The sequence below is a fragment of the Octodon degus genome, unplaced genomic scaffold (genome assembly GCF_000260255.1).
Source record: "Octodon degus isolate 3935 unplaced genomic scaffold, OctDeg1.0 scaffold00033, whole genome shotgun sequence".
Lineage (NCBI taxonomy): Eukaryota > Metazoa > Chordata > Mammalia > Rodentia > Octodontidae > Octodon > Octodon degus.
In genome coordinates this window covers 3994961-4007294 of record NW_004524609.1, presented here as the reverse complement: position 1 = coordinate 4007294, position 12334 = coordinate 3994961, and the positions used below count along the sequence as shown (strand labels likewise).

The 12334-nt window shown below is 50.8% G+C and overlaps 1 protein-coding gene across 6 annotated transcripts in view; it reads left to right on the top strand.

Moving 5' to 3' along the window:
* Positions 1-8436: 8436 nt before the first annotated feature.
* Pecam1 (platelet and endothelial cell adhesion molecule 1) overlaps positions 8437-12334 on the top strand; it is a 56367-nt gene continuing 52469 nt past the window's right edge. For 4 of the 6 annotated variants that reach the window (XM_023713871.1, XM_023713869.1, XM_023713870.1 and 1 more), the window contains exons 1-2: positions 9534-9802; positions 9881-9907. In XM_023713871.1, the coding sequence (XP_023569639.1) occupies positions 9739-9802; positions 9881-9907 (91 nt within the window). In that variant the 5' untranslated portion in view covers positions 9534-9738. Of the gene's footprint in view, positions 8726-9533; positions 9803-9880; positions 9908-12334 lie in introns of those variants that run through there. The other 2 variants (XM_023713867.1, XM_023713868.1) reach the window with 2 other exon arrangements.

Sequence of the window (12334 nt, the reverse complement as noted above, 5' to 3'; positions counted from 1 at the left end):
GGCAGGTGTGAGGTTCTGAGTTTGCTCTCTGGTACGAAAGAAAGAAAGAAAGAAAGAAAGAAAGAAAGAAAGAAAGAAAGAAAGAAAGAAAGAAAGAAAGAAAGAAAGAAAGAAAGAAAGAAAGAGAAAGGCCAGGGAGATGGCTCAGTAGAATAAGAGTTTGCCAGGTAAGCACAAGGGCCTGAATTCCATCCCCAGTTCTGCAAAAACAAAAAGAAAGAAAGAAAGAACAAAAACAATACAGAGTTTCAAAACAAGATGATATAAAATTAGCAATGGTTATTATATTGCATATGGCTATCTTCAAAGTAGTTGCTCAGATTACTACCTACAGGCATGCAAAACTCATCAAACAATATAAGCACTACCTGTTCCTTTCAATGTATTAATAGAAATTAGAAGTACCATAATTTTATTTACTTATTTATTTATTTTGTGGTACCGGAGATTGAACTCAGGACCCTGTACTTGCCAAGCCAGTGCTTATTCTACTGAGCTAGCTCTCCAGCCCCAAGTACCACAATTTTAGCCATCTTGTGTGTGTATAATTTTCCCCCTTCCTCCCTTTCTCCTTTCCTCCATAGCTGTTGTTCTTTCCTTTTCACTATATCTACTGTACCTTTTAGATCTTACTCTTTGAGTTGTTTTACACTGGGGAGACAATACACTTGCATGTGTAAACACACGCGTCATGGTTTGGGGTTTTGCCAGGGGAATGATACAGTACAGGGCACATATTTTATAGGATTATTTTATAATGACTCACTCAAAGAATCATACACAAAGAGTGCAGGAAATCTGTCCACACACTAAAGAACAAAGACTAGGGGCCGGGGAGATGGCTCAGTGGAACGAGCGCTTCCCTGGCAAGCACAAGGGCCTGAGTTCAATCCCCAGTTCCAACAACAACAACAAAAAGACCAAAGAATGCAACTGAGGGCCTGGATCCCATGGCAGTGTCCTGCATGAGTCCAGCTGAAGACTTGGAGCCCGTAACAACGACCCCCGTGAAGCCAACCGTTGTGGGCCTGTTTCATGGATCTGCGCTGGGAAGCCTCGAAAGTCTGTGGTAGAAGATGGAAAGTCCATGCCAGCAGGATGAAGGGTCCGCGCGAGCAGCCTGAGGGATCTGAGCAGGAGCCAGGAAGCGGCGCTCAAGGTAAGAGCCAGCGCTCCCCTGAAAAGATACCACTGCCATCCTCAGCAACAGTGGGGTCCAGAGTGCTCCAGTGATGAGGAAAGCTGAGTTCCAATCAGAAGAGCCAACGTGGGGGCGGAGCAGGTGGCTCAGCAGAATAAACGTTTCCCTGGCAAGCGCAAGGGTGAGTTCAATCCCCGGTTCTGGAAAAAAAAAAAAGAGCCAACGTGACAAGCTTCTCCAGGAGGCTGCGTAGTGCACCATCTTCCTTCCCCTCCAGAGCCAGGGGCAATGCTCAAGGTGAGGACTAAAGCTCCCCGCAAGTGAGCCATAGTCATCCTCAGCGACAGTGAGGTCCCCAGCCCCTTCTGTGGTGAGAACAGCCAAATTCACCAGGCAAGCCAGAATGAGAGTCCTTCCAGCAAACAGCCCAAGAGAACCGGCAGCTCCAACAGCTCCAACAGCTTCCCCGACAGCCTCCCTGACAGCCTCTCACAGCCTCTCCAGCTTATGCTGCTGGCAGCAGTCATCAGAGGGGCCTCCATACCGGGCACCACACGGGTTCAGTTCAGCTGGGTGGTACAAATTGACTGCCAGTTGGCATCCACCACCACATTCATTTATTTACTTATGTCTGTCTGTCTCTTTGAAACAGGGTCCCGCTATCCACTTCGGGCTGGCCTTGAGCTCACTTTGTAGCACAGGCTGGTCTCAAACTCCCAATGATCCTCCTGCCTCAGCCTCTCTGATTGCTGGGATTACAGGCACGTGCCACCACGCCCAGCTGACATGTGTATGTAAAAGGTGGTGTTATTGTCCACAATCCAAATACACCCGGGTGGCAGTGGCTTTTAGCTGCTGGCCCTGGCAGCTGGCAAATTTGCTCCTCATCTGTTCCTTACCAAAGTCACATCCAGGACTTGATTCATGCAGAAGAAAGCATAGGATCTCTTTTTCAAAAATTACTAAGCATTTCAAGATGACCCCAACAGGGCCCTAAACCAAGCACGGAGGCTGCCAGGCAAGGCTCCTGAGTGGCAGCAGTCCCTGGTCTCAGGGCTCTTGTGTCCAGCTGGGCCCTGGTGTGGGGTCTCCTGCCCAGCAACACACCACCCAAGGTCCTAGGCCTCCGAGGAGGTCAGACACAGGCAGGTGGCTGTGACTCTGAGCACCGAGCCGTCTGCCCTGGGTTCCCTATCTGAAATGCAGGACGTGAACCTCCTTCTGGAAGCTGGTCATGGCCCCCCAAACATGAGACGCATGAATCCTACCCCACGTGCCTACCCTTAATCTGTCTAGATGGCTGAACAGAGCACTACAGCCTGAGTGACTCAGAAACTCAGACATACGCTTCTCAGGGGAGGAGCTGCAGCTCTAAGATCAAAGAAATTCTAAATGGCACCAGCAGATTTAGTGTCACCAGCAGATTTAGTGTCTGACAGTGTTATTGAAGTCCCAGGCCAGAGGTCCAATTTTGTGGGCCTCCCCAAAATCAGGTCTGGTCCCTCACCCTGAAGAAATTAATCAAAAATTAACAGTGAAAGGCAAGAAAAGACTGTGAACCGTGACAGTTATAGTGGGAGGTCATGCAGATGGGCGCCTTGAGCCCTGGCTCTGGAGTTGATGGATGAGGACAGCAGGATTGCGTAGTGAGCGCCGGGATCGAGTGACAGTCTCCTCCCTTTGATCACAGTCACGGTTTGAGCCCGAAAGTCCCCCTACGCCTTGTGTGTTTGAAAGTGAGGTCCATAACAGGAATAAGCCAAATAAAAGCAAGTGAGAGTTGGCAGTATACTGCAGTGGTTATTCTGTATTCTTAGAAAACAAGTAAAGTGAACTATTCTTTTTTAAAAAATATATTTAGTACAGGGTCTACAGGGTCTCACTCCGTAGACTGGACTCCTGGTGATTCTCCTATTTTCAGCCTCCCAAGTGCTGGGATTATAGGCCCGCCACCACACCCAGTCTGCATGGCCAGCTCAGCGTGCCTGCGGGAGGGGTGGCAGCGCGGCAGGCCTGTTGAACCCGGCCTCTGTGCTCCGCCTGAGCACGTGCTTCAGTCCAGCGAGCTACCTGCCGGCCCAAGCAAACTATTCTTACCTTTTGTTTTTCTATTATAATGGTCAGCTTTTGGTATTGAGTTGTTACTGAGATCTATATTTAAAATAAAATTTGTTCTTCATGTAAAAACAGGAAAGAAAGAAAGTTAGGTCCCAGGATACCAATGCTCCTCAGAGATGGGGTTGGGGAAGGTAACTGGATTAGACTGAAATTCTCTGATTTCACTGAAGACTGGAAAGGCAGGAGGTAGGAATGAGTCACAGGGTTGTGCCCTTGGGGGACTGTGACTTATCCCATCTGCTTCTGCTTCCTGGTCTCTAGGATGCGACAAATGTCTTCTGCGCCCTGTGCTTCTCCTCCACAACAATCCACCTTACCCGAGCCCCACCCAATGAAGCCCCTTGTCCTTAGACCAAAACCTCTGAGACCTGGGTCAAAATAAGTTTTTGCACACACCTGTAACCCCAGCCCTGGGACTCCAGGCAGGAGGCGTGCCGTGAGGTCAAGGCCAGCCTGCGCCCACGGGGAGCTAAATACCAGCCTGAGCTACACAGCACAGCAGGCTCCCCCGAAGTAAGTCCTTCCAGTAAGCTGTGCAGCTCAGGAGTTCTTCTTGGCCAGTCGAAGTCAGTTATCACAGTCGTAACCTCCGGCTTAGTCAGGCAGGAATGTTGCACTTGCCTCGGGGGTTTTGTCCACCCTGAACTATGGAGAGCCAGGCATGATGACACAGGCCTGTAATCCCAGTGCTCTGGGGGCTGAGGCAGGAGGATTAGAAGTTTGAGCCCAGCCTGAGCAAGTTGGTGGTTTAGTAAGACCATGTTTTTTTAAAAAAAACACAACTAAATAAATAAAATAAAATAAAAATGGGGGTGGGAGGTTAATGAAAGAAATTTATGGATTCGTCTGTTCTCTGTAATATAAGGCTACTCCCAAAGAGAATGACCCAGAACAAAGGAGACAGATGCAAAATAGAGACCGACAGAAGTGGTTTCTAGTTTTTGTGGTACTGGGGATTAAACCCACAGCTTTCCCACTGAGCCACACAGCCCCTTTCTTTTAAAAAGAAGAGGTTTAGGTTTTTTTTTTTTCTTTTTCTTTTTTTTTTCTGGTATGGGAGAGGCTTAGTTTGACTCACTGTTTGGGGTCTTGATCCATGACAGATGGCTCGGGCCGGGGAGATAGCTCAGTAGAATAAGTGCTTGCCTGGCAAGCACAAGGTCCTGAGTTCAATCCCAGGTACCACTAAAAAAAAAAAATAAAATAAAAATAAAATAAAATTTAAAAAAAAACCCTCTTAGCATGATAGATGGCTCTAAGGCAAAAATGTGGTGGAAGGGTACAGCCTAAAGAAGGGGCTCTCATCATGGTGGTTAGGGGGCAAGGAGAGAAGCAGGTGGGACAGCCACCCTCTGAAGTCAGTGGCCCCCATTTTCCAGCTAGGCCTGCTTCTTCATGGCACCTTTATTTTATTTATTTTGTTGCTGGGATCGAACTCACAACTTTGTGCTTGCCAGGCAAGCACTCACGCCACCGAGCTATCCCCCCGGCCCTTCATAGCACGTGTAGCTGTGAACTCACCAACAACCAGGGTAGTTTCCCCCAGAGCCAGCCGCCTTTCCAAGCAGCTTTCTGAACACATGAGCGTGTGGGGGGCCTTCTAGACCTAAAGCATAACCTTCTGCTCCTGGCCTCCAGCAGGCTCCGGTCTGTCTGTAAAAGTTGCCAAAGACTTACGGTTCCGGTGCCGCTGAGCAGTTCCAGTCCAAGGCCTCCTCTGAGACTGAGAGCTGGTCCTTAGCTGCGAGCACCTCACAGTAGCCACAAAGTGGAGAGCCTTTGTCCTTTTAAAATTAGTTTTTAAAATTTATTAGCCAAAGGGGTCGGGGAGATGGCTCAGTGGAATAAGTGCTTGCCTGGAAAGTTCAAAGGCCTGAGTTCAATCCCCAGCTCTGCCAAAAAAAAAAAAAAATTATTAGCCAAGTGTGGTGGTACCTGCCTGTAATCCCAACACTTAGTAGGCTGAGGCAAGAGGACCACCATGAGTTTCAAGGTTAGCCTGGGCTACAAAGTGAGCTCAAGGCCAGCCTGAAGTATATAGCAAGACCCTGTCTCGAAAAGACCAAAAAAAGAAAAAAGAAAAGAAAAAGAAAGAAAGAAAGAAAGAAAGAAAGAAAGAAAGAAAGAAAGAAAAAAAAAGGAAGGAAAGGAATAAACCATGATGGAGGCAACATTGGAAAGACTTTTGTCAGTGGAGCTGACGAGCTGTCAAGAAGCAAGACTCATAACCCCGTCAAGCTGCTGCTGAGAACTCTGGCCATCCTGCCCTCTACATGGGTGTAGAATAACCTACACTATGCTCAGAGACCCAAGGGGCACACCCAGAGGCCAGGAGATTCTTTTTTTTATCATGTATACATGTATGTATTTGGTGCAGGATCTCACTACAGCTTGGATCTCTCCTGTCTCAGCCTCCCCAGCACTGGGATTACAGGCATGCACCACCACGCCTGATTTCAGTGGCTGGAGGATCCAGCACCAGCAAGGCATGCAGTACTGGGGATCGAATCCAGGTCCTTGTGCTTGCCAGGCAGGCGCTTAGACCACCGAGCTATCTCCCCAGCCCCAAGAGATTCTTTTCTATGGATCTAAAAAAACAGAACAAAACAAGCACAGGCATTCTTTTCTGTATCCCTATTGGTGAGAAGACCTCGCCATACAGCATCTATTGTTTCCTGACAATGAAATTCTCTACAGCCGCCTTTTTCCCTCTCTGTGCTCCTGGCCCACTGAAGCTTCCACTTTGTGTTCTTTGGGACACCACGGCTCACACTATACACATGGGTATCTCTCCGATTGCAATTGCTAATGTCCTAAACTTCTGTGGTTTCTGATTTGGACAGCATGGTGCTCCCCAGGTTAAAGCTCGTCCTGGTGTCTCAGCTCCCCACCGAGCCTGGGCCGTGGCTAGATGGGTGTGTTACCCCAAGGTGAGGCACACAAGCCTTCCTGCCCCAGCCTCCCGAAGTGCTCAAGCCCAGGGAAGATACTAGAACCTCAGGCTTCTGATTGATCCGCAGTGTTCGGGGCACACCCTACGGCTGGGGCACCTTCCGGCCCAGGATGTGGAGGACTGGTCCTGCCCATCACCCCCACCCCCCAGGGCTACAAGGGCCCACGGCCGGTGGGGAGGAGCACCGTGGCTCTCAGCTGTTCTTTCCTGTTCCACAGAGAATTGAACCCAGGACCTTGCACTTGCAGATTCCTTAGCTTTATTTACGTCAGCAGGCTGCCTTTGGGCTTGTTTCACTTCCCATCTATTCAAAGGCAAGAGCACTGCCTGCAGAAATGACCCTGTCCCCTGTCACTTCCAATCGAGTTTGTTTTGTTTGTTTTTTCGGTACCGGGGATTGAGTTCAGGATCCTGTGCTTGCCAGGCAAGCGCTTGGTCTACTGAGCCATCTCCCCGGCCCTCCGTTTGAGTGCTATAGAAGATACGGACCTTGTTTGGGAAATCCATGACCAGGTGGCCAGACAGCGGGAGAGACATGCGCAGCGCTCTGCTCTGTGGAGTTGCTGTAGGCCTGACTCCTAACCAATTGTTTCAAATGGATTATATATTGAAGTCTTTGCTTCTCTGTAACCGTAACTGGCCCAGCATGCTGTCCTGGAACCCACCATCCTGTCCCTCAGGCCCGCTAGCGTCTAACTACCTGCCTAACATTCATATGGGCCACATTGTGCATTCTGACCTTCTTACCCTCCATCTCCCTCCATCCTTACAGAAGTTGATTTGTGATTTATGAACTCTGTCTGTCTGTCTGTCTGTCTGTCTGTCTGTCTGTCTGTGGCAGTAGAGATTCAACCCAAGGCCTCATGCATGCTAAGCAAGCACTCTATCGCTGGGCTGCATCCCCACTGCCTTTTTATTTTATTTTGTGGTAGGGACCCGCTAAGTGTCACAGGCTGGCCACCCACTCGCCGCCTTTCTGACCCAGTTGCCTTAGCAGCTGGGATTACACATGTGAACCACCAACGACTCTTGGCTTGCTATTGTTCTGGGCCAAAAGTAAAGGTTTCCTACAATGCTGCTTTGGGCCTCAGTCTTGTTATTTCACTTTTTGCAAGGGGAAATGGACATATTTGGGGCTCAGAAATGTGTAACCCAGACCAGGTGTGGTAGTGTGCTCCTGTAATCCCAGGGCTGGGGAAACCGAAAACAGAAGGATCATTATGAGTCCACGATGCCTAGTGAGATCCTGTCCTAAATACATTTGAAAAAAAAAAATGTGTAATCCAATGCCAGGCATTATGGGTACATATAATCCTAGCTACTTGGGGGTCTGCAACAGGAGGGTCTGGAGTTCATGGCCAGCCTGGGCTATTCAGTGCAAACTTTTTTTTTTTTTTTAATTTATGTGTTTGGTACAGGGTCTCACCATGCAGCTTGGACTCTAGTGACCCTCCTCTTTTCAGCCTCCCCAGCGCTGGGGTTACAGGTGTGCGCCACCACGCCCAGACTCATTTGTCGACTCAGTGTGCCCTGGCAGCGGGGCCTGCACGGCATGCGGGATCAGGCATTGAATTCTGGTTCCTGCGCTTGACAAAGCAGGCACTTAGTCCACTGAGCTATCTCGCCAGCCCCCAAACTTGTTTTAAACAGTTGCACACTCAGATTATTTGGTCATTGGGAAATCATTCTAGTGTATGCTAGGAGTTATAGGGTATGACCTTCCTCCTTTCCAAAATATTAACATTTAGCCCTGGGAGGCTGAGGCAGGAGGATTGCTTCAAGTTTGAGTTTGAGGCAGCAAGATGTTTCCATTTTTTCCTTCACAAATCAACATTTGGTTAGATGGGTGGGGATTTCTTTCTTCTTTCTTCCTTAACTTTTGAGACAGGGTCTCACTGTGCAGGTCAGGCTGGCCTTGAACTCACAGTAATCCTCTGCCTCAGCCTCCTGAGTTCTGGGATTGCAGGTAGGTGCCACTGCACCTGGGTAAGGTGGGGAAAGTTTCCAGTACACTGCCAAAGAAGATACAGTAGTTTACAGCGGGAAACGGGGAAGGGGAACCTGTAGTGACAATCAGGAACAGTGCCACAGAGGAAAAGCTCTCAAGGAATAAATGAGTCACGCGTGCATTGTTCTTCAACAGTTTTTCTCAAAACCTCTGCTGACCCTCTCGAGAGGATTGTTTTCCTGCTGGAAGCCATTGGTTCTGGGTTCCTGCTCTGAGGCAGAGAAGCCTGGTTCTTCTTTTTCCCCGTTGAAAAGTGTCTTCCTTGAAGGACAGCAGTAGAGGGAAGCATTTCAGAAACAACGCGACACCCTCAGGACAAAGATAACACAGTTGGGACGGCGTCGTGACTTGCTCCCATCCATGTGGATGGTCGCAGCCCTCTGACTAATGTTTCTGATCCTACTTTAGGACACAGGCAGTGGCCCTGTCCGTAAGGAGAAGCAACGCATCCGGCAGGACTGCCTCTAGGGCCTGCCGCAGAGAGGCCGACAGGGCACACGGGAAGGTAAGGGCCGCCGAGGCAGGAGGGCTGCGGGCCGGGGAGGCGGGGAGGCGGGCCGGGGAGGCGGGCAGACCTCCGCAGCGCCCTCCTCAGAAGTGGATGCCTGAAGGACCCTCCGGGCGATGGACAGACTGGGCAAAGACCGGCCTGTGTTGCAGCCTGAGACCTCCACATCTGAGCCACCAAAGTGTAGGGTAAAGAAGTCTGGGAGAGCCCGAGCTGGAGAGGAAAGCCAGGCCCAGCTGGAGCGTCATACACCAATATCTTGGGGAGGGCCATTACCAGGCTTCAAACAGGAAAATGGAAGACCCTGATTTGTAGCTTAATGAATTCCCTGTGGCTCGGCACAGGATGTGCGTGTGTTTGGGATGCAGGCTGGAAGAGGGTCTCTAAGAGGGGAGGGCATGGCACAAGCTGGAGAGAGCCCGCCAATTCCCGAGCGCCAAGCTCGGGTGGCTCCGGAGCGGCCCTCTGCGACAGACTCCACGGTGTCTTGGGAGTCAGTGCAGGAGGCCCACATTTAGACCGGGCGGATGGACCCCTGGGGGGGCGGTGTGGGAAAGGCAGGGGGACCTCGGGAAGTGTCCACCGACGAGACATTTTGAGTGGAAGCTGCAGACAGGGGGACAAATCCTCACCCTGCCTCAAGAAAGGGATCCGCACCTCCAGACAAACAGGGAGAGTCAGGAATAGGGAGATAAATGTCCCCTGTGCCAGGTCCCCCACCTCCTTAAACAAAGCAACTGCATTCAGTGGTCCCTCAGGAAGGCCAGTCATTTCCTGAGGAGATATCAGCCCGGCCCAGGCCTCATTGTTCTGGGTTTTCCAGCCATGGCCGCCATTACCTGACCAACACCACAGCAGGTCTCTCTGGCGCAACCGGCGGAGCAGCTCCCGAGTTGTTTCTGGTTTTGGCTGAGCCGCTTTCTCATTGGTGGCTACTGGAAAGTGTTTTCTATCCCCAAGGCATGGCCCAAAGGCAGGACTGACTGTACCAGGCAGCCCCGGCTCTCAGGATGTGGTCAGTGTGGAGCCAGAAGAGCACCATGTGGCTGGGAGCCCTGCTGACTCTGCTGCTCTGTGAGTTGTCACTGTCCCCACTGCCTCCCACCCGCCTGAGCCCTTCTGAAACCAACAGATTTCTCCTGTCTCTTCCAGGTTCGCGCCTCCAGAGTCAGGAAAACTGTAAGTCCTGATGTTTCTACCTACCTTCCTCTTTCTTGTCTTCTGTGGCAAATGGCTTGAGGTTGTTTACCAAAATGGAGAATACCTCTAGTGGGACTCTTGGTCGATCCCATCTCCAGTCATCTTTTGAGGAGCTTAGAACAACACTCTTCTAAGCCACGTTCTGCTGGATGCAATCTATAAGCGGCATTTGCACGGGTTTAGAAATGCCTTTTAAAATCTACTTTTGCTACACCATGGACTGGTGTTTGTTGGAATTGGGAAAGTGAGAAGAAACTAGTGATTTGATTTTTTTTTTTTTTTTTTTGTGGCTGTCCTATCATAAATTGTTTGTTTTTATATTCTGCCTCATCCCTAATTGTGAATTTTTATGTCTGGGAAGTAGGAAGGGTTGAAGTCGGGGCTTTTGCTGTGAGCTACATCTCTAATTACTTTTCAGTTTGAGACAAGGTCTTGCCATGTTGCTAAATTGCCGAGGCTGTGCTCAGACTTGATTGTTCGGCCTCAGCCTCATGGAATTCTAGGACTATAGGCATATCCCCCACTATGCCTGGTTTCCTGGTGTTTACTTTAGAGTTTTGTTGTTTTGTTTTTGAGTCTGGGTCTCACCATGTAGTTCAGGCTGGCCTTGAATTCACCATGGAGTCCAGGCTGGTCTCGAATTCAATGATGCTCCTGCCTAACCCACCCAGTGCTGGGATTACAGGCGGGCACCACCAAACCCAACTCTATTTTTGTTTTTCAACCTGTCTTCTGTTTCCTTATTTCCTCCCAATTGTTTGCATTAACAAATCAGTTTGTCACATTCATGAAAACAGAACAGTTAAAATTGGTATTACAAGGGCCGGCCAGATAGCTCAGCTGATTAAAGCCCCTGCTCAGGCAGACACAGGGTCTGGGGTTTGATCCCCAGAGTGCCATGCCACCCTGCCCCCTGGGGCATGCTGAGATGGTGACTGAGACTGGGCATGGTGGTGAACACCCGTAATGCCAGCATTTGGGAGGCTGAAAACAGGAGGATCACTATGAGTCCGATCTGTGTAGTGAGACCCTGTACAGAAAAAAAAAAAAAATGGTATTACAACTTTTTTTTTCCTTGAAAATGATTTTTTAAAAAGTACCACATTCTCATGATCCATCTCCCTGTGAGACCACAGCTGAATCTGTGCTCCCACACGGGAAGCGGGTGCCACTTGTCTTGGAAGCCTGGTTTGCGTCTGCTTTAAGCGCTCGCTGAGTGTGAACTTCCATCTTGAGATAAGAGAGCTTTGTTCTGCCTCATCTGCGATTGCACAAAGAGGGGGCTCCACTGGGCATGGGGTTGTGAATGGAAGGGGAGGCCAGACACACGACCCGGTCGGGAGTCGCGTCAGTCAGCCTCGAGCAGGAGGTTCAGCTGGCCGGCAGGCACATAGCGCAGCTCTTGGGAGAGGTACTAGGGTGATCCCGGGTTGAGTGGAGGCTGAAGCCAAGGTCGCAGGCAGCGCCGGGCTAGGGTGATAGCCAGTGTGGCGCCTAGCCCACAGGGGTCCCTGCTCCAATGTCCAGCTGCCTCCTTGGGGGTAGGACCCACCCACGTGCAGGCAGGAGGTCCATGACCTTCGGGTCATCCCCCTGACCCCACAAGCCTCAGCCGGGACTGACCTGTGCGTGGAGGAGCCATTTAGCAGGACATCAGCACCAGGACTTCCATTATCTAAGCTTGACCAACCAACAGAAGCAGAGGCCTGGCACATGTCATTAAGACTGTTCTGACCTTGCCTCTTGGAGCTTTTTTCCCCGTGCAAAATGGGCTGATAGCCGGGTGTGATGGCAAATGCCTGTAATATAGGCACTTGGGAAACTGATGTAGGAGGATCTTTCCAAGTTTGAGACCGGTCCGGGCTACGGAGTAAGCTCAAGGCCGGCCTGAACTGCCTGGCGAGACCCTGACTGAAAAAAGACTACACAACAAAGAAAAGACAACAGAATCTAAGGCACGGGGTGGGGTGAGGTTGCAATTGCGCAGAAGCGGCAACTCTCCTGCCGCAGAGGCCGGGTAAGTGCTAATGGCGGCGCTACGCTGCCCTCAGCGCTTTTGCAGTCGCAGCTCCCGTCTCACACCTTCGCTGAGGCCCACCCTGGACACACTGACCCCAGCGCTTGTCCTGGCAATGCCGGAGGACCAGGCCCTGCTTGCAACCCCCGAGAGGCTGGGCCTCTACTCCCTGGCTCCCTCTGTCCCCTTCCCCACCACAGGTGCCAAGTCCACCTCGGGGGCCCAGCGGGCACCCTGATGGCTCGCTCAGGCCCTGCTCCAGGGAACTCAGATCCAGAGGTCACAAGTCCCTGCCAGGGTCAGCACTAAGCTAGCAGAACGGTGCTGGGTTAGGCCCGGTGCTGATGGCCGCCTGCCCGCCTGCGGCTCCCGCCCTGTGGCCCAGGCTC